Raw genomic sequence first — 21,848 nt, 5'->3', positions numbered from 1 at the left:
GGCTTTGCTCAGATGAATTAAAAAACTGTGGGGTCAAAATACGCCGTACACCCCTAGAGGAACGCGTTAGGGGGCCGAGATATCAAAGTGCGGTCATTTGTGGGGGTCCTCTGTCATTTTGGCCGCTCAAGGCAAACATTTTACAGCATGGCGGCACATATCTGAGAGTACAACATGTGGGGAAAACCAATGTGTGAATCCCTGGGAGGTGGGAAACCTTAATGGACTTATGCCATGTTACAGTGACGCATGGTCCATTCCCAAAATGTGGCTCCGTCACTAAGGGGTTAAGGGCAATCGGCGTCCCTCTAAGGAGCACTTACCCCCAGACCAGCTGGTAACTACAGTTAGGGCTTAGAAGGCTGCAGTAATGATGGTGGCCCTCGGTGATGGGTTCTGTTATGGTGTGGCCCTCGGTGATGGGTTCTGTTATGGTGTGGTCCTGGGTTACGGGTTCTGTTATGGTGTGGTCCTCTGTGACGGGTTCTGTTATGGTGTGGCCCTCGGTGACGGGTTCTCTTATGGTGTGGCCCACGGTGACGGGTTCTCTTATGGTGTGGCCAATGGTGACGGGTTCTGTTATGGTGTGGCCCACGGTGAAGGGTTCTGTTATGGTGTGGCCCTCGGTGAAGGGTTCTGTTATGGTGTGGTCCTCGGTGACGGGTTCTGTTATGGTGTGGCCCTCGGTGAAGGGTTCTGTTACGGTGTGACCCTTGGTGACGGGTTCAGTTATGGTGTAGACCTCGGTGACGCGTTGTGTTATGGTGTGGCCCTCAGTGACGGGTTCTGTTATGGTGTGGTCCTCTGTGACGGGTTCTGTTATGGTGTGGCCCTCGGTGACGGGTTCTCTTATGGTGTGGCCCACGGTGACGGGTTCTGTTATGGTGTGGCCCTCGGTGACGGGTTCTCTTATGGTGTGGCCCACGGTGACGGGTTCTCTTATGGTGTGGCCCACGGTGACGGATTCTGTTATGGTGTAGCCCTCGGTGATGGGTTGTGTTATGGTATGGCCCTCAGGGACAGGTTCTGTTATGGTTTGGCCCTCGGTGACGGGTTCTGTCATGGTGTGACACTCGGTGAAGGGTTCTGTTATGGTGTGACCCTTGGTGACGGGTTCTGTTATGGTGTGGCCCTAGGTGACGGGTTCTGTTATGGTGTGGACCTCGGTCATGGGTTCTGTTACGGCGTGGCCCTCGGTGACGGGTTCTGTTATGGCGCGGCCCTCGGTGACGGGTTCTGTTATGGCGCGACCCTCGGTGACGGGTTCTGTTATGGCGCGGCCCTCGGTGACGGGTTCTGTTATGGCGCGGCCCACGGTGACGGGTTCTGTTATGGAGCGGCCCTCGGTGACGGGTTCTGTTATGGAGCGGCCCTCAGTGACGGGTTCTGTTATGGCTCGGCCCTCGGTGACGGGTTCTGTTATGGTGCGGCCCTCGGTGACGGGTTCTGTTATGGCGCGGCCCTCGGTGACGGGTTCTGTTATGGCGTTGCTCTCGGTGACGGCTTCTGTGATGGTGTGGCCCTCGGTGACGAGTTCTGTTATGGTGCGGCCTCGGTGACGGGTTCTGTTATCGTGTGGCCCTCGGTGACGGGTTCTGTTATGGTGTGGCCCTCGGTGAAGGGTTCTGTTATGGTGTGACCCTTGGTGACGGGTTCAGTTATGGTGTAGCCCTCGGTGACGGCTTGTGTTATGGTGTGGCCCTCAGTGACGGGTTCTGTTATGGTGTGGCCCTCGGTGACGGGTTCGGTTATGGTGTGACACTCGGTGAAGGGTTCTGTTATGGTGTGACCCTTGGTGATGGGTTGTGTTATGGTGTGGCCCTAGGTGACGGGTTCTGTTATGGTGTGGCCCTCAGTGACGGGTTCTGTTATGGTGTGGCCCTCAGTGACGGGTTCTGTTATGGTGTGGACCTCGGTCATGGGTTCTGTTACGGCGTGGCCCTCGGTGACGGCTTCTGTTATGGTGCGGCCCTCGGTGACGGGTTCTGTTATGGCGCGGCCCTCAGTGACGAGGTCTGTTATGGTGTGGCCCTCGGTCATGGGTTCTGTCACGGCGTGGACCTCAGTGACGGGTTCTGTTATGGCGCGGCCCTCGGTGACGGGTTCTGTTATGGTGCGACCCTCAGTGACGGGTTCTGTTATGGCGCGGCCCTCGGTGACGGGTTCTGTTATGGTGTGGCCCTCGGTGACGGGTTCTCTTATGGTGTGGCCCACGGTGACGGGTTCTCTTATGGTGTGGCCAATGGTGACGGGTTCTGTTATGGTGTGGCCCACGGTGAAGGGTTCTGTTATGGTGTGGCCCTCGGTGAAGGGTTCTGTTATGGTGTGGTCCTCGGTGACGGGTTCTGTTATGGTGTGGCCCTCGGTGAAGGGTTCTGTTACGGTGTGGTCCTCTGTGACGGGTTCTGTTATGGTGTGGCCCTCGGTGACGGGTTCTCTTATGGTGTGGCCCACGGTGACGGGTTCTGTTATGGTGTGGCCCTCGGTGACGGGTTCTCTTATGGTGTGGCCCACGGTGACGGGTTCTGTTATGGTGTGGCCCTCGGTGACGGGTTCTCTTATGGTGTGGCCCACGGTGACGGGTTCTCTTATGGTGTGGCCCACGGTGACGGATTCTGTTATGGTGTAGCCCTCGGTGATGGGTTGTGTTATGGTGTGGCCCTCAGGGACAGGTTCTGTTATGGTTTGGCCCTCGGTGACGGGTTCTGTCATGGTGTGACACTCGGTGAAGGGTTCTGTTATGGTGTGACCCTTGGTGACGGGTTCTGTTATGGTGTGGCCCTAGGTGACGGGTTCTGTTATGGTGTGGACCTCGGTCATGGGTTCTGTTACGGCGTGGCCCTCGGTGACGGGTTCTGTTATGGCGCGGCCCTCGGTGACGGGTTCTGTTATGGCGCGACCCTCGGTGACGGGTTCTGTTATGGCGCGGCCCTCGGTGACGGGTTCTGTTATGGCGCGGCCCACGGTGACGGGTTCTGTTATGGAGCGGCCCTCGGTGACGGGTTCTGTTATGGAGCGGCCCTCAGTGACGGGTTCTGTTATGGCTCGGCCCTCGGTGACGGGTTCTGTTATGGTGCGGCCCTCGGTGACGGGTTCTGTTATGGCGCGGCCCTCGGTGACGGGTTCTGTTATGGCGTTGCTCTCGGTGACGGCTTCTGTGATGGTGTGGCCCTCGGTGACGAGTTCTGTTATGGTGCGGCCTCGGTGACGGGTTCTGTTATCGTGTGGCCCTCGGTGACGGGTTCTGTTATGGTGTGGCCCTCGGTGAAGGGTTCTGTTATGGTGTGACCCTTGGTGACGGGTTCAGTTATGGTGTAGCCCTCGGTGACGGCTTGTGTTATGGTGTGGCCCTCAGTGACGGGTTCTGTTATGGTGTGGCCCTCGGTGACGGGTTCGGTTATGGTGTGACACTCGGTGAAGGGTTCTGTTATGGTGTGACCCTTGGTGATGGGTTGTGTTATGGTGTGGCCCTAGGTGACGGGTTCTGTTATGGTGTGGCCCTCAGTGACGGGTTCTGTTATGGTGTGGCCCTCAGTGACGGGTTCTGTTATGGTGTGGACCTCGGTCATGGGTTCTGTTACGGCGTGGCCCTCGGTGACGGCTTCTGTTATGGTGCGGCCCTCGGTGACGGGTTCTGTTATGGCGCGGCCCTCAGTGACGAGGTCTGTTATGGTGTGGCCCTCGGTCATGGGTTCTGTCACGGCGTGGACCTCAGTGACGGGTTCTGTTATGGCGCGGCCCTCGGTGACGGGTTCTGTTATGGTGCGACCCTCAGTGACGGGTTCTGTTATGGCGCGGCCCTCGGTGACGGGTTCTGTTATGGCGCGGCCCTCGGTGACGGGTTCTGTTATGGAGCGGCCCTCGGTGACGGGTTCTGTTATGCTGTGGCCCACGGTGAAGGGTTCTGTTATGGTGTGGCCCTCGGTGACGGGTTCTGTTATGGTGTGGTCCTCGGTGACGGGTTCTGTTATGGTGTGGCCCTCGGTGAAGGGTTCTGTTACGGTGTGACCCTTGGTGACGGGTTCAGTTACGGTGTAGCCCTCGGTGACGGGTTGTGTTATGGTGTGGCCCTCAGTGACGGGTTCCGTTATGGTGTGGCCCTCGGTGACGGGTTCTGTTATGGTGTGACACTCGGTGAAGGGTTCTGTTATGGTGTGACCCTTGGTGACGGGTTTTGTTATGGTGTGACCCTTGGTGACGGGTTGTGTTATGGTGTGGCCCTAGGTGACGGGTTCTGTTATGGTGTGGCCCTCAGTGACGGGTTCTGTTATGGTGTGGACCTCGGTCATGGGTTCTGTTACGGCGTGGCCCTCTGTGACGGGTTCTGTTATGGCGCGGCCCTCGGTGATGGCTTCTGTTATGGCGCGGCCCTCAGTGACGGGGTCTGTTATGGTGTGGCCCTCGGTCATGGGTTCTGTCACGGCGTGGACCTCAGTGACGGGTTCTGTTATGGCGCGGCCCTCGGTGACGGGTTCTGTTATGGCGCGGCCCTCGGTGACGGGTTCTGTTATGGAGCGGCCCTCGGTGACGGGTCCTGTTATGGCACGGCCCTCGGTGACGGGTTCTGTTATGGTGCGGCCCTCGGTGACGGGTTCTGTTATGGTGTGGCCCTCGGTGACGGGCTCTGTTATGGTGTGGCCCTCGGTGAAGGGTTCTGTTATGGTGTGACCCTTGGTGACGGGTTCAGTTATGGTGTAGCCCTCAGTGACGGGTTGTGTAATGGTGTGGCCCTCAGTGACGGGTTCTCTTATGGTGTGGCCCTCGGTGACGGGTTCTGTTATGGTGTGACACTCGGTGAAGGGTTCTGTTATGGTGTGACCCTTGGTGACGGGTTCTGTTATGGTGTGACCCTTGGTGACGGGTTCTGTTAGGGTGTGGCCCTCAGTGACGGGTCCTGTTATGGTGTGGACCTCAGTGACGGGTTCTGTTATGGTGTGGACCTCGGTCATGGGTTCTGTTACGGCGTGGCCCTCGGTGACGGCTTCTGTTATGGTGCGGCCCTCGGTGACGGCTTCTGTTATGGCGCGGCCCTCAGTGACGAGGTCTGTTATGGTGTGGCCCTCGGTCATGGGTTCTGTCACGGCGTGGGCCTCAGTGACGGGTTCTGTTATGGCGCGGCCCTCGGTGACGGGTTCTGTTATGGCGCGGCCCTCGGTGACGGGTTCTGTTATGGCGCGGCCCTCGGTGACGGGTTCTGTTATGGCGCGACCCTCAGTGACGGGTTCTGTTATGGCGCGGCCCTCGGTGACGGGTTCTGTTATGGCGCGGCCCTCGGTGACGGGTTCTGTTATGGAGCGGCCCTCGGTGACGGGTTCTGTTATGGTGTGGCACACGGTGAAGGGTTCTGTTATGGTGTGGCCCTCGGTGACGGGTTTTGTTATGGTGTGGTCCTCGGTGACGGGTTCTGTTATGGTGTGGCCCTCGGTGAAGGGTTCTGTTATGGTGTGACCCTTGGTGACGGGTTCAGTTATGGTGTAGCCCTCTGGGGCGGGTTGTGTTATGGTGTGGCCCTCAGTGACGGGTTCCGTTATGGTGTAGCCCTCGGTGACGGGTTCTGTTATGGTGTGACACTCGGTGAAGGGTTCTGTTATGGTGTGACCCTTGGTGACGGGTTCTGTTATGGTGTGACCCTTGGTGACGGGTTGTGTTATGGTGTGGCCCTAGGTGACGGGTTCTGTTATGGTGTGGCCCTCAGTGACGGGTTCTGTTATGGTGTGGACCTCGGTCATGGGTTCTGTTACGGCGTGGCCCTCGGTGACGGGTTCTGTTATGGCGCGGCCCTCGGTGACGGCTTCTGTTATGGCGCGGCCCTCAGGAGGGTCTGTTATGGTGTGGCCCTCGGTCATGGGTTCTGTCACGGCGTGGACCTCAGTGACGGGTTCTGTTATGGCGCGGCCCTCGGTGACGGGTTCTGTTATGGCGCGGCCCTCGGTGACGGGTTCTGTTATGGCGCGACCCTCAGTGACGGGTTCTGTTATGGCGCAGCCCTCGGTGATGGGTTCTGTTATGGCGTGGCCCTTGGTGACGGGTTCTGTTATGGAGCGGCCCTCGGTGACGGGTTCTGTTATGGCGCGGCCCTCGGTGACGGGTTCTGTTATGGTGCGGCCCTCGGTGACGGGTTCTGTTATGGCGCGGCCCTCGGTGACGGGTTCTGTTATGGCGTGGCCCTCGGTGACGGGTTCTGTTATGGCGCGGCTCTCCTTGACGGGTTCTGTTATGGCGTTGCTCTCGGTGACGGGTTCTGTTATGGCGTGGTCCTCGGTGACAGGTTCTGTTATGGCGCGGCTCTCCTTGACGGGTTCTGTTATGGCGTTGCTCTCGGTGACGGGTTCTGTTATGGCGTGGTCCTTGGTGACGGGTTCTGTTATGGTGTGGCCCTCGGTGACGGGTTCTGTTATGGCGCGGCTCTCGGTGACGGGTTGTGTTATGGCGTGGCTCTTGGTGACGGGTTCTGTTATGGCGTGGTCCTCGGTGACGGGTTCTGTTATGGTGTGGTCCTCGGTGACGGGTTCTGTTATGGCGTGGTCCTCGGTGACGGGTTCTGTTATGGTGTGGCCCTCGGTGATGGGTTCTGTTATGGTGTGGCCCTCGGTGACGGGTTCTGTTATGGCGCGGCTCTCGGTGACGGGTTCTGTTATGGCGCGACCCTCGGTGACGGGTTCTGTTATGGCGTGGTCCTCGGTGACGGGTTCTGTTATGGTGTGGCCCTCGGTGACGGGTTCTGTTATGGCGCGGCTCTCGGTGACGGGTTCTGTTATGGCGTGGTCCTCGGTGACGGGTTCTGTTATGGTGTGGCCCTCGGTGACGGGTTCTGTTATGGAGCGGCCTTCGGTGACGGGTCCTGTTATGGCACGGCCCTCGGTGACGGGTTCTGTTATGGTGCGGCCCTCGGTGACGGGTTCTGTTATGGTGTGGCCCTCGGTGACGGGCTCTGTTATGGTGTGGCCCTCGGTGAAGGGTTCTGTTATGGTGTGACCCTTGGTGACGGGTTCAGTTATGGTGTAGCCCTCAGTGACGGGTTGTGTAATGGTGTGGCCCTCAGTGACGGGTTCTCTTATGGTGTGGCCCTCGGTGACGGGTTCTGTTATGGTGTGACACTCGGTGAAGGGTTCTGTTATGGTGTGACCCTTGGTGACGGGTTCTGTTATGGTGTGACCCTTGGTGACGGGTTCTGTTAGGGTGTGGCCCTCAGTGACGGGTTCTGTTATGGTGTGGACCTCAGTGACGGGTTCTGTTATGGTGTGGACCTCGGTCATGGGTTCTGTTACGGCGTGGCCCTCGGTGACGGCTTCTGTTATGGTGCGGCCCTCGGTGACGGCTTCTGTTATGGCGCGGCCCTCAGTGACGAGGTCTGTTATGGTGTGGCCCTCGGTCATGGGTTCTGTCACGGCGTGGGCCTCAGTGACGGGTTCTGTTATGGCGCGGCCCTCGGTGACGGGTTCTGTTATGGCGCGGCCCTCGGTGACGGGTTCTGTTATGGAGCGGCCCTCGGTGACGGGTTCTGTTATGGTGTGGCCCACGGTGAAGGGTTCTGTTATGGTGTGGCCCTCGGTGACGGGTTTTGTTATGGTGTGGTCCTCGGTGACGGGTTCTGTTATGGTGTGGCCCTCGGTGAAGGGTTCTGTTATGGTGTGACCCTTGGTGACGGGTTCAGTTATGGTGTAGCCCTCTGGGGCGGGTTGTGTTATGGTGTGGCCCTCAGTGACGGGTTCCGTTATGGTGTAGCCCTCGGTGACGGGTTCTGTTATGGTGTGACACTCGGTGAAGGGTTCTGTTATGGTGTGTCCCTTGGTGACGGGTTCTGTTATGGTGTGACCCTTGGTGACGGGTTGTGTTATGGTGTGGCCCTAGGTGACGGGTTCTGTTATGGTGTGGCCCTCAGTGACGGGTTCTGTTATGGTGTGGACCTCGGTCATGGGTTCTGTTACGGCGTGGCCCTCGGTGACGGGTTCTGTTATGGCGCGGCCCTCGGTGACGGCTTCTGTTATGGCGCGGCCCTCAGGAGGGTCTGTTATGGTGTGGCCCTCGGTCATGGGTTCTGTCACGGCGTGGACCTCAGTGACGGGTTCTGTTAAGGCGCGGCCCTCGGTCACGGGTTCTGTTATGGCGCGGCCCTCGGTGACGGGTTCTGTTATGGCGCGACCCTCAGTGACGGGTTCTGTTATGGCGCAGCCCTCGGTGATGGGTTCTGTTATGGCGTGGCCCTTGGTGACGGGTTCTGTTATGGAGCGGCCCTCGGTGACGGGTTCTGTTATGGCGCGGCCCTCGGTGACGGGTTCTGTTATGGTGCGGCCCTCGGTGACGGGTTCTGTTATGGCGCGGCCCTCGGTGACGGGTTCTGTTATGACGTTGCTCTCGGTGACGGCTTCTGTTATGGTGTGGCCCTCGGTGACGAGTTCTGTTATGGTGCGGCCCTCGGTGACGGGTTCTGTTATGGTGTGGCCCTCGGTGACGGGTTCTGTTATGGTGTGGCCCTCGGTGAAGGGTTCTGTTATGGTGTGACCCTTGGTGACGGGTTCAGTTATGGTGTAGCCCTCGGTGACGGGTTGTGTTATGGTGTGGCCCTCAGTGATGGGTTCTGCTATGGTGTGGCCCTCGGTGACGGGTTCTGTTATGGTGTGACACTCGGTGAAGGGTTCTGTTATGGTGTGACCCTTGGTGACGGGTTCTGTTATGGTGTGACCCTTGGTGACGGGTTGTGTTATGGTGTGGCCCTAGGTGACGGGTTCTGTTATGGTGTGGCCCTCAGTGACGGGTTCTGTTATGGTGTGGCCCTCGGTCATGGGTTCTGTTTCGGCGTGGCCCTCGGTGACGGGTTTTGTTATGGCGCGGCCCTCGGTGACAGCTTCTGTTATGGCGCGGCCCTCAGTGATGGGGTCTATTATGGTGTGGCCCTCGGTCATGGGTTCTGTCACGGCGTGGCCCTCGGTAACGGGTTCTGTTATGGCGCGGCCCTCGGTGACGGGTTCTGTTATGGTGTGGCCCTCGGTCATGGGTTCTGTCACGGCGTGGCCCTCGGTGACGGGTTCTGTTATGGCGCGGCCCTCGGTGACGGGTTCTGTTATGGCGCGGCCCTCGGTGACGGGTTCTGTTATGGCGCGGCCCTCGGTGACGGGTTCTGTTATGGCGCGGCCCTCGGTGATGGGTTCTGTTATGGCGCGACCCTCGGGGACGGGTTCCGTTATGGCGCGGCCCTCGGTGACGGGTTCTGTTATGGCGCGGCCCTCGGTGAAGGGTTCTGTTATGGAGCGGCCCTCGGTGACTGGTTCTGTTATGGTGCCACCCTCGGTGACGGGTTCTGTTATGGTGCGACCCTCGGTGACGGGTTCTGTTATGGTGAGGCCCTCGGTGACGGGTTCTGTTATGGCGCGGCCCTCGTGACGGGTTCTGTTATGGCGCGGCCGTCGGTGAAGGGTTCTGTTATGGAGCGGCCCTCGGTGACGGGTTCTGTTATGGTGCGGCCCTCGGTGACGGGTTCTGTTATGGTGCGGCCCTCGGTGACGGGTTCTGTTATGGCGCGGCTCTTGGTGACGGGTTCTGTTATGATGTGGCCCTCGGTGACAGATTCTGTTATGGCGCGGCTCTCGGTGACGGGTTCTGTTATGGTGTGGCCCTCGGTGACGGGTTCTGTTATGGTGCGACCCTCAGTGACGGGTTCTGTTATGGCGTGGCTCTCGGTGACGGATTCTGTTATAGTGTCGCCCTCGGTGACGGGTTCTGTTATGGCGCGGCTCTCGGTGACGGGTTCTGTTATGGTGTGGTTCTCGGTGACGGGTTCTATTATGGCGTGGTCCTCGGTGACGGCTTCTGTTATGGTGTGGCTCTCGGTGACGGGTTCTATTATGACGTGGTCCTCGGTGACGGGTTCTGTTATAGTGTGGCCCTCGGTGACGGGTTCTGTTATGGCGCGGCTCTCGGTAACGGGTTCTGTTATAGTGTGGTCCTCGGTGACGGGTTCTGTAATGGCGTGGCTCTCGGTGACGGGTTCTGTTATGGCGTGGTCCTCGGTGACGGGTTCTGTTATGGTGTGGCCCTCGGTGACGGGTTCTGTTATGGCGCGGCTCTCCTTGACGGGTTCTGTTATGGCGTTGCTCTCGGTGACGGGTTCTGTTATGGCGTGGTCCTCGGTGACAGGTTCTGTTATGGCGCGGCTCTCCTTGACGGGTTCTGTTATGGCGTTGCTCTCGGTGACGGGTTCTGTTATGGCGTGGTCCTTGGTGACGGGTTCTTTTATGGTGTGGCCCTCGGTGACGGGTTCTGTTATGGCGCGGCTCTCGGTGACGGGTTGTGTTATGGCGTGGCTCTTGGTGACGGGTTCTGTTATGGCGTGGTCCTCGGTGACGGGTTCTGTTATGGTGTGGTCCTCGGTGACGGGTTCTGTTATGGCGTGGTCCTCGGTGACGGGTTCTGTTATGGTGTGGCCCTCGGTGACGGGTTTTGTTATGGCGCGGCTCTCGGTGACGGGTTCTGTTATGGCGTGGTCCTCGGTGACGGGTTCTGTTATGGTGTGGCCCTCGGTCATGGGTTCTGTTTCGGCGTGGCCCTCGGTGACGGGTTTTGTTATGGCGCGGCCCTCGGTGACAGCTTCTGTTATGGCGCGGCCCTCAGTGATGGGGTCTATTATGGTGTGGCCCTCGGTCATGGGTTCTGTCACGGCGTGGCCCTCGGTAACGGGTTCTGTTATGGCGCGGCCCTCGGTGACGGGTTCTGTTATGGTGTGGCCCTCGGTCATGGGTTCTGTCACGGCGTGGCCCTCGGTGACGGGTTCTGTTATGGCGCGGCCCTCGGTGACGGGTTCTGTTATGGCGCGGCCCTCGGTGATGGGTTCTGTTATGGCGCGTCCCTCGGGGACGGGTTCTGTTATGGCGCGGCCCTCGGTGACGGGTTCTGTTATGGCGCGGCCCTCGGTGAAGGGTTCTGTTATGGAGCGGCCCTCGGTGACTGGTTCTGTTATGGTGCCACCCTCGGTGACGGGTTCTGTTATGGTGCGACCCTCGGTGACGGGTTCTGTTATGGTGAGGCCCTCGGTGACGGGTTCTGTTATGGCGCGGCCCTCGTGACGGGTTCTGTTATGGCGCGGCCCTCGGTGACGGGTTCTGTTATGGCGCGGCCGTCGGTGAAGGGTTCTGTTATGGAGCGGCCCTCGGTGACGGGTTCTGTTATGGTGCGGCCCTCGGTGACGGGTTCTGTTATGGTGCGGCCCTCGGTGACGGGTTCTGTTATGGCGCGGCTCTTGGTGACGGGTTCTGTTATGATGTGGCCCTCGGTGACAGATTCTGTTATGGCGCGGCTCTCGGTGACGGGTTCTGTTATGGTGTGGCCCTCGGTGACGGGTTCTGTTATGGTGCGACCCTCAGTGACGGGTTCTGTTATGGCGTGGCTCTCGGTGACGGATACTGTTATAGTGTGGCCCTCGGTGACGGGTTCTGTTATGGCGCGGCTCTCGGTGACGGGTTCTGTTATGGTGTGGTTCTCGGTGACGGGTTCTATTATGGCGTGGTCCTCGGTGACGGCTTCTGTTATGGTGTGGCTCTCGGTGACGGGTTCTATTATGACGTGGTCCTCGGTGACGGGTTCTGTTATAGTGTGGCCCTCGGTGACGGGTTCTGTTATGGCGCGGCTCTCGGTAACGGGTTCTGTTATAGTGTGGTCCTCGGTGACGGGTTCTGTAATGGCGTGGCTCTCGGTGACGGGTTCTGTTATGGCGTGGTCCTCGGTGACGGGTTCTGTTATGGTGTGGCCCTCGGTGACGGGTTCTGTTATGGCGCGGCTCTCCTTGACGGGTTCTGTTATGGCGTTGCTCTCGGTGACGGGTTCTGTTATGGCGTGGTCCTCGGTGACAGGTTCTGTTATGGCGCGGCTCTCCTTGACGGGTTCTGTTATGGCGTTGCTCTCGGTGACGGGTTCTGTTATGGCGTGGTCCTTGGTGACGGGTTCTGTTATGGTGTGGCCCTCGGTGACGGGTTCTGTTATGGCGCGGCTCTCGGTGACGGGTTGTGTTATGGCGTGGCTCTTGGTGACGGGTTCTGTTATGGCGTGGTCCTCGGTGACGGGTTCTGTTATGGTGTGGTCCTCGGTGACGGGTTCTGTTATGGCGTGGTCCTCGGTGACGGGTTCTGTTATGGTGTGGCCCTCGGTGATGGGTTCTGTTATGGTGTGGCCCTCGGTGACGGGTTCTGTTATGGCGCGGCTCTCGGTGACGGGTTCTGTTATGGCGCGACCCTCGGTGACGGGTTCTGTTATGGCGTGGTCCTCGGTGACGGGTTCTGTTATGGTGTGGCCCTCGGTGACGGGTTCTGTTATGGCGCGGCTCTCGGTGACGGGTTCTGTTATGGCGTGGTCCTCGGTGACGGGTTCTGTTATGGTGTGGCCCTCGGTGACGGGTTCTTTTATGGAGCGGCCCTCGGTGACGGGTCCTGTTATGGCACGGCCCTCGGTGACGGGTTCTGTTATGGTGCGGCCCTCGGTGACGGGTTCTGTTATGGTGTGGCCCTCGGTGACGGGCTCTGTTATGGTGTGGCCCTCGGTGAAGGGTTCTGTTATGGTGTGACCCTTGGTGACGGGTTCAGTTATGGTGTAGCCCTCAGTGACGGGTTGTGTAATGGTGTGGCCCTCAGTGACGGGTTCTCTTATGGTGTGGCCCTCGGTGACGGGTTCTGTTATGGTGTGACACTCGGTGAAGGGTTCTGTTATGGTGTGACCCTTGGTGACGGGTTCTGTTATGGTGTGACCCTTGGTGACGGGTTCTGTTAGGGTGTGGCCCTCAGTGACGGGTTCTGTTATGGTGTGGACCTCAGTGACGGGTTCTGTTATGGTGTGGACCTCGGTCATGGGTTCTGTTGCGGCGTGGCCCTCGGTGACGGCTTCTGTTATGGTGCGGCCCTCGGTGACGGCTTCTGTTATGGCGCGGCCCTCAGTGACGAGGTCTGTTATGGTGTGGCCCTCGGTCATGGGTTCTGTCACGGCGTGGGCCTCAGTGACGGGTTCTGTTATGGCGCGGCCCTCGGTGACGGGTTCTGTTATGGCGCGGCCCTCGGTGACGGGTTCTGTTATGGAGCGGCCCTCGGTGACGGGTTCTGTTATGGTGTGGCCCACGGTGAAGGGTTCTGTTATGGTGTGGCCCTCGGTGACGGGTTTTGTTATGGTGTGGTCCTCGGTGACGGGTTCTGTTATGGTGTGGCCCTCGGTGAAGGGTTCTGTTATGGTGTGACCCTTGGTGACGGGTTCAGTTATGGTGTAGCCCTCTGGGGCGGGTTGTGTTATGGTGTGGCCCTCAGTGACGGGTTCCGTTATGGTGTAGCCCTCGGTGACGGGTTCTGTTATGGTGTGACACTCGGTGAAGGGTTCTGTTATGGTGTGTCCCTTGGTGACGGGTTCTGTTATGGTGTGACCCTTGGTGACGGGTTGTGTTATGGTGTGGCCCTAGGTGACGGGTTCTGTTATGGTGTGGCCCTCAGTGACGGGTTCTGTTATGGTGTGGACCTCGGTCATGGGTTCTGTTACGGCGTGGCCCTCGGTGACGGGTTCTGTTATGGCGCGGCCCTCGGTGACGGCTTCTGTTATGGCGCGGCCCTCAGGAGGGTCTGTTATGGTGTGGCCCTCGGTCATGGGTTCTGTCACGGCGTGGACCTCAGTGACGGGTTCTGTTAAGGCGCGGCCCTCGGTCACGGGTTCTGTTATGGCGCGGCCCTCGGTGACGGGTTCTGTTATGGCGCGACCCTCAGTGACGGGTTCTGTTATGGCGCAGCCCTCGGTGATGGGTTCTGTTATGGCGTGGCCCTTGGTGACGGGTTCTGTTATGGAGCGGCCCTCGGTGACGGGTTCTGTTATGGCGCGGCCCTCGGTGACGGGTTCTGTTATGGTGCGGCCCTCGGTGACGGGTTCTGTTATGGCGCGGCCCTCGGTGACGGGTTCTGTTATGACGTTGCTCTCGGTGACGGCTTCTGTTATGGTGTGGCCCTCGGTGACGAGTTCTGTTATGGTGCGGCCCTCGGTGACGGGTTCTGTTATGGTGTGGCCCTCGGTGACGGGTTCTGTTATGGTGTGGCCCTCGGTGAAGGGTTCTGTTATGGTGTGACCCTTGGTGACGGGTTCAGTTATGGTGTAGCCCTCGGTGACGGGTTGTGTTATGGTGTGGCCCTCAGTGATGGGTTCTGCTATGGTGTGGCCCTCGGTGACGGGTTCTGTTATGGTGTGACACTCGGTGAAGGGTTCTGTTATGGTGTGACCCTTGGTGACGGGTTCTGTTATGGTGTGACCCTTGGTGACGGGTTGTGTTATGGTGTGGCCCTAGGTGACGGGTTCTGTTATGGTGTGGCCCTCAGTGACGGGTTCTGTTATGGTGCGGCCCTCGGTCATGGGTTCTGTTTCGGCGTGGCCCTCGGTGACGGGTTTTGTTATGGCGCGGCCCTCGGTGACAGCTTCTGTTATGGCGCGGCCCTCAGTGATGGGGTCTATTATGGTGTGGCCCTCGGTCATGGGTTCTGTCATGGCGTGGCCCTCGGTAACGGGTTCTGTTATGGCGCGGCCCTCGGTGACGGGTTCTGTTATGGTGTGGCCCTCGGTCATGGGTTCTGTCACGGCGTGGCCCTCGGTGACGGGTTCTGTTATGGCGCGGCCCTCGGTGACGGGTTCTGTTATGGCGCGGCCCTCGGTGACGGGTTCTGTTATGGCGCGGCCCTCGGTGATGGGTTCTGTTATGGCGCGACCCTCGGGGACGGGTTCTGTTATGGCGCGGCCCTCGGTGACGGGTTCTGTTATGGCGCGGCCCTCGGTGAAGGGTTCTGTTATGGAGCGGCCCTCGGTGACTGGTTCTGTTATGGTGCCACCCTCGGTGACGGGTTCTGTTATGGTGCGACCCTCGGTGACGGGCTCTGTTATGGTGAGGCCCTCGGTGACGGGTTCTGTTATGGCGCGGCCCTCGTGACGGGTTCTGTTATGGCGCGGCCCTCGGTGACGGGTTCTGTTATGGCGCGGCCGTCGGTGAAGGGTTCTGTTATGGAGCGGCCCTCGGTGACGGGTTCTGTTATGGTGCGGCCCTCGGTGACGGGTTCTGTTATGGTGCGGCCCTCGGTGACGGGTTCTGTTATGGCGCGGCTCTTGGTGACGGGTTCTGTTATGATGTGGCCCTCGGTGACAGATTCTGTTATGGCGCGGCTCTCGGTGACGGGTTCTGTTATGGTGTGGCCCTCGGTGACGGGTTCTGTTATGGTGCGACCCTCAGTGACGGGTTCTGTTATGGCGTGGCTCTCGGTGACGGATTCTGTTATAGTGTGGCCCTCGGTGACGGGTTCTGTTATGGCGCGGCTCTCGGTGACGGGTTCTGTTATGGTGTGGTTCTCGGTGACGGGTTCTATTATGGCGTGGTCCTCGGTGACGGCTTCTGTTATGGTGTGGCTCTCGGTGACGGGTTCTATTATGACGTGGTCCTCGGTGACGGGTTCTGTTATAGTGTGGCCCTCGGTGACGGGTTCTGTTATGGCGCGGCTCTCGGTAACGGGTTCTGTTATAGTGTGGTCCTCGGTGACGGGTTCTGTAATGGCGTGGCTCTCGGTGACGGGTTCTGTTATGGCGTGGTCCTCGGTGACGGGTTCTGTTATGGTGTGGCCCTCGGTGACGGGTTCTGTTATGGCGCGGCTCTCCTTGACGGGTTCTGTTATGGCGTTGCTCTCGGTGACGGGTTCTGTTATGGCGTGGTCCTCGGTGACAGGTTCTGTTATGGCGCGGCTCTCCTTGACGGGTTCTGTTATGGCGTTGCTCTCGGTGACGGGTTCTGTTATGGCGTGGTCCTTGGTGACGGGTTCTCTTATGGTGTGGCCCTCGGTGACGGGTTCTGTTATGGCGCGGCTCTCGGTGACGGGTTGTGTTATGGCGTGGCTCTTGGTGACGGGTTCTGTTATGGCGTGGTCCTCGGTGACGGGTTCTGTTATGGTGTGGTCCTCGGTGACGGGTTCTGTTATGGCGTGGTCCTCGGTGACGGGTTCTGTTATGGTGTGGCCCTCGGTGATGGGTTCTGTTATGGTGTGGCCCTCGGTGACGGGTTCTGTTATGGCGCGGCTCTCGGTGACGGGTTCTGTTATGGCGCGACCCTCGGTGACGGGTTCTGTTATGGCGTGGTCCTCGGTGACGGGTTCTGTTATGGTGTGGCCCTCGGTGACGGGTTCTGTTATGGCGCGGCTCTCGGTGACGGGTTCTGTTATGGCGTGGTCCTCGGTGACGGGTTCTGTTATGGTGTGGCCCTCGGTGACGGGTTCTGTTATGGCGTGGTCCTCGGTGACGAGTTCTGTTATGGTGTGGCCCTCGGTGACGGGTTTTGTTATGGCGCGGCTCTCGGTGACGGGTTCTGTTATGGCGTGGTCGTCGGTGACGGGTTCTGTTATGGTGTGGCCCTCGGTCATGGGTTCTGTTTCGGCGTGGCCCTCGGTGACGGGTTTTGTTATGGCGCGGCCCTCGGTGACAGCTTCTGTTATGGCGCGGCCCTCAGTGATGGGGTCTTTTATGGTGTGGCCCTCGGTCATGGGTTCTGTCACGGCGTGGCCCTCGGTAACGGGTTCTGTTATGGCGCGGCCCTCGGTGACGGGTTCTGTTATGGTGTGGCCCTCGGTCATGGGTTCTGTCACGGCGTGGCCCTCGGTGACGGGTTCTGTTATGGCGCGGCCCTCGGTGACGGGTTCTGTTATGGCGCGGCCCTCGGTGACGGGTTCTGTTATGGCGCGGCCCTCGGTGATGGGTTCTGTTATGGCGCGACCCTCGGGGACGGGTTCTGTTATGGCGCGGCCCTCGGTGACGGGTTCTGTTATGGCGCGGCCCTCGGTGAAGGGTTCTGTTATGGAGCGGCCCTCGGTGACTGGTTCTGTTATGGTGCCACCCTCGGTGACGGGTTCTGTTATGGTGCGACCCTCGGTGACGGGTTCTGTTATGGTGAGGCCCTCGGTGACGGGTTCTGTTATGGCGCGGCCCTCGTGACGGGTTCTGTTATGGCGCGGCCCTCGGTGACGGGTTCTGTTATGGCGCGGCCGTCGGTGAAGGGTTCTGTTATGGAGCGGCCCTCGGTGACGGGTTCTGTTATGGTGCGGCCCTCTGTGACGGGTTCTGTTATGGTGCGGCCCTCGGTGACGGGTTCTGTTATGGCGCGGCTCTTGGTGACGGGTTCTGTTATGATGTGGCCCTCGGTGACAGATTCTGTTATGGCGCGGCTCTCGGTGACGGGTTCTGTTATGGTGTGGCCCTCGGTGACGGGTTCTGTTATGGTGCGACCCTCAGTGACGGGTTCTGTTATGGCGTGGCTCTCGGTGACGGATTCTGTTATAGTGTGGCCCTCGGTGACGGGTTCTGTTATGGCGCGGCTCTCGGTGACGGGTTCTGTTATGGTGTGGTTCTCGGTGACGGGTTCTATTATGGCGTGGTCCTCGGTGACGGCTTCTGTTATGGTGTGGCTCTCGGTGACGGGTTCTATTATGACGTGGTCCTCGGTGACGGGTTCTGTTATAGTGTGGCCCTCGGTGACGGGTTCTGTTATGGTGCGGCCCTCGGTGACGGGTTCTGTTATGGTGCGGCCCTCGGTGACGGGTTCTGTTATGGCGCGGCTCTTGGTGACGGGTTCTGTTATGATGTGGCCCTCGGTGACAGATTCTGTTATGGCGCGGCTCTCGGTGACGGGTTCTGTTATGGTGTGGCCCTCGGTGACGGGTTCTGTTATGGTGCGACCCTCAGTGACGGGTTCTGTTATGGCGTGGCTCTCGGTGACGGATTCTGTTATAGTGTGGCCCTCGGTGACGGGTTCTGTTATGGCGCGGCTCTCGGTGACGGGTTCTGTTATGGTGTGGTTCTCGGTGACGGGTTCTATTATGGCGTGGTCCTCGGTGACGGCTTCTGTTATGGTGTGGCTCTCGGTGACGGGTTCTATTATGACGTGGTCCTCGGTGACGGGTTCTGTTATAGTGTGGCCCTCGGTGACGGGTTCTGTTATGGCGCGGCTCTCGGTAACGGGTTCTGTTATAGTGTGGTCCTCGGTGACGGGTTCTGTAATGGCGTGGCTCTCGGTGACGGGTTCTGTTATGGCGTGGTCCTCGGTGACGGGTTCTGTTATGGCGTTGCTCTCGGTGATGGGTTCTGTTATGGCGTGGTCCTCGGTGACAGGTTCTGTTATGGCGCGGCTCTCCTTGACGGGTTCTGTTATGGCGTTGCTCTCGGTGACGGGTTCTGTTATGGCGTGGTCCTTGGTGACGGGTTCTGTTATGGTGTGGCCCTCGGTGACGGGTTCTGTTATGGCGCGGCTCTCGGTGACGGGTTGTGTTATGGCGTGGCTCTTGGTGACGGGTTCTGTTATGGCGTGGTCCTCGGTGACGGGTTCTGTTATGGTGTGGTCCTCGGTGACGGGTTCTGTTATGGCGTGGTCCTCGGTGACGGGTTCTGTTATGGTGTGGCCCTCGGTGATGGGTTCTGTTATGGTGTGGCCCTCGGTGACGGGTTCTGTTATGGCGCGGCTCTCGGTGACGGGTTCTGTTATGGCGCGACCCTCGGTGACGGGTTCTGTTATGGCGTGGTCCTCGGTGACGGGTTCTGTTATGGTGTGGCCCTCGGTGACGGGTTCTGTTATGGCGCGGCTCTCGGTGACGGGTTCTGTTATGGCGTGGTCCTCGGTGACGGGTTCTGTTATGGTGTGGCCCTCGGTGACGGGTTCTGTTATGGCGTGGTCCTCGGTGACGAGTTCTGTTATGGTGTGGCCCTCGGTGACGGGTTTTGTTATGGCGCGGCTCTCGGTGACGGGTTCTGTTATGGCGTGGTCCTCGGTAACGGGTTATAGTGTGGCTGGTTCTGCTGGGAGGAACTAGGCCCATTGGTTATAGTGAAGGCCACCCTCACCACCAACGGGCACAGAGACATCCCGGACAATGTGGCATCACCTCCTCTGTGGTAATACCCCGGTACAGCTCCGTGTCTCCACCAACATGGCCGACCACCATGCCATATGGCACGCAGTGCAGAGGAGCAGAACATCTGCAGACATTACTAGCCAATCCAAAGTCCGGACCTGAATCCCATTGAGGGGGCGAACCAGAACGTCGTATCCGTGCGCCCGACACACCCGTCATCACCCATCACTATCTGCAGCCCCTCCACTCACCTATGGGGATCTAGTGGAGAGCGGGGCAGAGGGGTAATGGGAACAGCATCCTATTTGACCCCCTTCTATGTGTGTCCATACTTCAGTCAGCGGGGTGTAATTACTGATGTGACGCGACGACAAGCAGCGATATAACAGGAGGTAATAATCGCCTCCCATAGAAGGGGACAGAACTAATGGGGAGCGGATGTGTCATTGTCACAGGTCACCACCCTGCAGCGTGGCCCCAGGGCTGAAGGAGGGCCTGACTATGGAGCCCTATTAGCATCGGCCGTGGAGATCGTGTTCTCCTCGCTGACAGCAAGCAGAGGTCTTGTATCTGCTCAGGAATGGAACCACAAGATCTACTAGAAGGTTGTAGAGCGGGATCTGGCTGCAAGTCTATGGAAACAGACACCTGCGGGAAACCATCAGCAAGGTGACACTGCGACCGCCAATCTCTGTTCACAGTGCATACATATCAGTAAGCAGGGGTGGGTCTGCAGCATAGCCCACAAGTATCCTATAGAAGAGCTCTCCATATGGTGGCCATACCTCCCTCCTCCATGTAGTATTACTGCTATCACACACCAGGTGGCGGTGCGGAGTAACAAACACAGAGGACGCCACAGTCTGGCATAGTCTGCCCGTAATAAAGATGGCGGCGGCCCGGCTGCACGCAAGACGTAGGGGCGGGGTTTAGGAGAACGCGCAGCAGGCACGCGCCTCCGGGGCTGCCAGGAAGAGGGAGCGCGCCCCCGGCCGGTGCCGAACGGTTGTGAGCGCGCCACCGGCAACGGGAGCGGAGACCGGAGAGAGGTGAGAGCCGCCCAGGGAGTGCATGTGTGTACGGCTGTGTACCGGCACCACGTCCTTCCGTAACCCCTGTCCTTCCTGCATAGTGGTACATCCCGTTATGTGTGTACACACTCCCCCACATCATGATGTATACCCCCCGCAGCGAACTAGTGGTTTGGTCCATACGTAAACTAGATGTACTGTATAGGGCTGCTGCCCATATGTCACCTGTGCAACCAGTATATATGTATATAACCCTACATGTACCAACCAGTATATACTGTATACTCCTGTATATAACACTACATGTACCAACCGGTATATACTGTATATAACACTACATGTACCAACCGGTAGATATGTGTACTCCTGTATATAACACTATATGTACTGTATAGAGCTGCTGTCCATATGTCACCTGTGTAACCAGTATATATATATATATCACTACATGTACCAACCAGTATATACTGTATATGTGTACTCCTGTATATAACACTATATCTACTCTATAGGGCTGCTGTCCATATGTCACCTGTGTAACCAGTATATATATATAACACTACATTTACCAACCAGTATATACTGTATACTCCTGTATATAACACTATATGTACTGTATAGGGCTGCTGTCCATATGTCACCTGTGTAACCAGTATATATATATAACACTACATTTACCAACCAGTATATACCGTATATGTGTGTACTCCTGTATATAACACTATATGTACCAACCGGTATATACTGTATATGTATACTCCTGTATATAACACTATATCTACTCTATACAGCTGCTGTCCATATGTCACCTGTGTAACCAGTATATATATATAACACTACATGTACCAACCAGTATATACTGTATATGTGTACTCCTGTATATAACACTACATGTACCAACCAGTATATACTGTATATGTGTACTCCTGTATATAACACTACATGTACCAACCGGTATATACTGTATATGTGTACTCCTGTATATAACACTATATGTACTGTATAGAGCTGCTGTCCATATGTCACCTGTGTAACCAGTGTATATGTGTGTGCTCCTCTATATAACACTATATGTACCCCCAGTATATACAGTATATGTGTTCTCCTGTATATAACATTATATGTACCTCCAGTATATACAGTATGTGTCCTGTATATAACACTATATGTACCCCCAGTATATACTGTATATATGTGCCCCCTGTACATAACACTATATGTACCTCCAGTATATACAGTACATATGTCCTGTATATAACACTATATGTACCTTCTCCTGTATATAACACTATATGTACCTCCAGTATATACAGTATGTGTCCTGTATATAACACTATATGTACCCCCAGTATATACTGTATATATGTGCCCCCTGTACATAACACTACATGTACCTCCAGTATATACAGTATATGTGTACTCCTGTATATAACACTATATGTACTGTATAGAGCTGCTGTCCATATGTCACCTGTGTAACCAGTGTATATGTGTGTGCTCCTCTATATAACACTATATGTATCCCCAGTATATACAGTATATGTGTTCTCCTGTATATAACATTATATGTACCTCCAGTATATACAGTGTGTCCTGTATATAACACCATATGTACCTTCTCCTGTATATAACACTATATGTACCTCCAGTATATACAGTATGTGTCCTGCATATAACACTATATGTACCTCCAGTATATACAGTATGTGTCCTGTATATAACACTGTATGTACCCCCAGTATATACAGTATGTGTGTTCTCCTGTATATAACACTATATGTACCTCCAGTATATACAGTATGTGTCCTGCATATAACACTATATGTACCTCCAGTATATACAGTATCTGTCCTGTACATAACACTATATGTACCCCCAGTATATACTGTATATATGTGCCCCCTGTACATAACACTACATGTACCAACCAGTATATACTGTA

General features: G+C 57.3%; 3 protein-coding genes across 10 annotated transcripts in view; 1 reads left to right on the top strand and 2 right to left on the bottom strand.

The window, feature by feature from the left end:
- Positions 1 to 319: 319 nt before the first annotated feature.
- LOC136578980 (variable charge X-linked protein 3B-like) lies at positions 320 to 1,063 on the bottom strand. Its single transcript, XM_066579628.1, has one exon. The coding sequence runs from the start codon at positions 1,061 to 1,063 to the stop codon at positions 320 to 322; it is 744 nt and encodes a 247-aa protein (XP_066435725.1).
- Positions 1,064 to 3,188: 2,125 nt separating this feature from the next.
- Positions 3,189 to 18,965, bottom strand: LOC136578274 (fap1 adhesin-like). Its single transcript, XM_066578606.1, has 18 exons — positions 18,923 to 18,965; positions 17,707 to 18,381; positions 16,238 to 16,912; positions 15,668 to 15,952; positions 15,218 to 15,592; positions 14,329 to 14,903; positions 13,849 to 14,259; positions 12,429 to 13,422; positions 11,802 to 12,086; positions 11,352 to 11,726; positions 10,093 to 11,007; positions 9,593 to 10,017; positions 8,274 to 8,714; positions 6,854 to 7,847; positions 6,207 to 6,511; positions 4,302 to 5,660; positions 3,582 to 4,220; positions 3,189 to 3,470 (listed from the first exon to the last, which is right to left on the bottom strand). Exons 1-18 carry the CDS (start codon positions 18,963 to 18,965, stop codon positions 3,189 to 3,191), a joined length of 10,053 nt encoding a protein of 3,350 aa, XP_066434703.1.
- Positions 18,966 to 19,826: 861 nt separating this feature from the next.
- DTNB (dystrobrevin beta) overlaps positions 19,827 to 21,848 on the top strand; it is a 139,942-nt gene continuing 137,920 nt past the window's right edge. For 7 of the 8 annotated variants that reach the window (XM_066594403.1, XM_066594407.1, XM_066594406.1 and 4 more), the window contains exon 1: positions 19,827 to 19,924. The gene's annotated coding sequence lies outside the window, so the exon portion shown is untranslated. The remainder of the gene's footprint in view (positions 19,925 to 21,848) is intronic. The other variant, XM_066594402.1, reaches the window with a different exon arrangement.

The sequence above is a fragment of the Eleutherodactylus coqui genome, chromosome 1 (genome assembly GCF_035609145.1).
Source record: "Eleutherodactylus coqui strain aEleCoq1 chromosome 1, aEleCoq1.hap1, whole genome shotgun sequence".
Taxonomy (NCBI): domain Eukaryota; kingdom Metazoa; phylum Chordata; class Amphibia; order Anura; family Eleutherodactylidae; genus Eleutherodactylus; species Eleutherodactylus coqui.
Note: the sequence above shows the minus strand (reverse complement) of the source record. Positions and strands in the feature narration are given on the sequence as shown.

Excerpts from the sequence above, each read along its gene's own strand:
- LOC136578980 (XM_066579628.1), bottom strand. The coding sequence starts at position 1,063 with ATGACAGAACCCGTCACCGAGGGCCAAACCATAACAGAACCTGTCCCT.
- LOC136578274 (XM_066578606.1), bottom strand. The coding sequence starts at position 18,965 with ATGGTGGTCGGCCATGTTGGTGGAGACACGGAGCTGTACCGGG. Across the intron at positions 15,953-16,237 it reads AACAGAACCCGTCACCGAGG|AACCCGTCACCGAGGACCAC; the intron begins GCCACACCATAA and ends ACGCCATAACAG. Across the intron at positions 14,904-15,217 it reads AACAGAACCCGTCACTGAGG|AACCCGTCACCGAGGGCCTC; the intron begins GTCGCACCATAA and ends GCGCCATAACAG.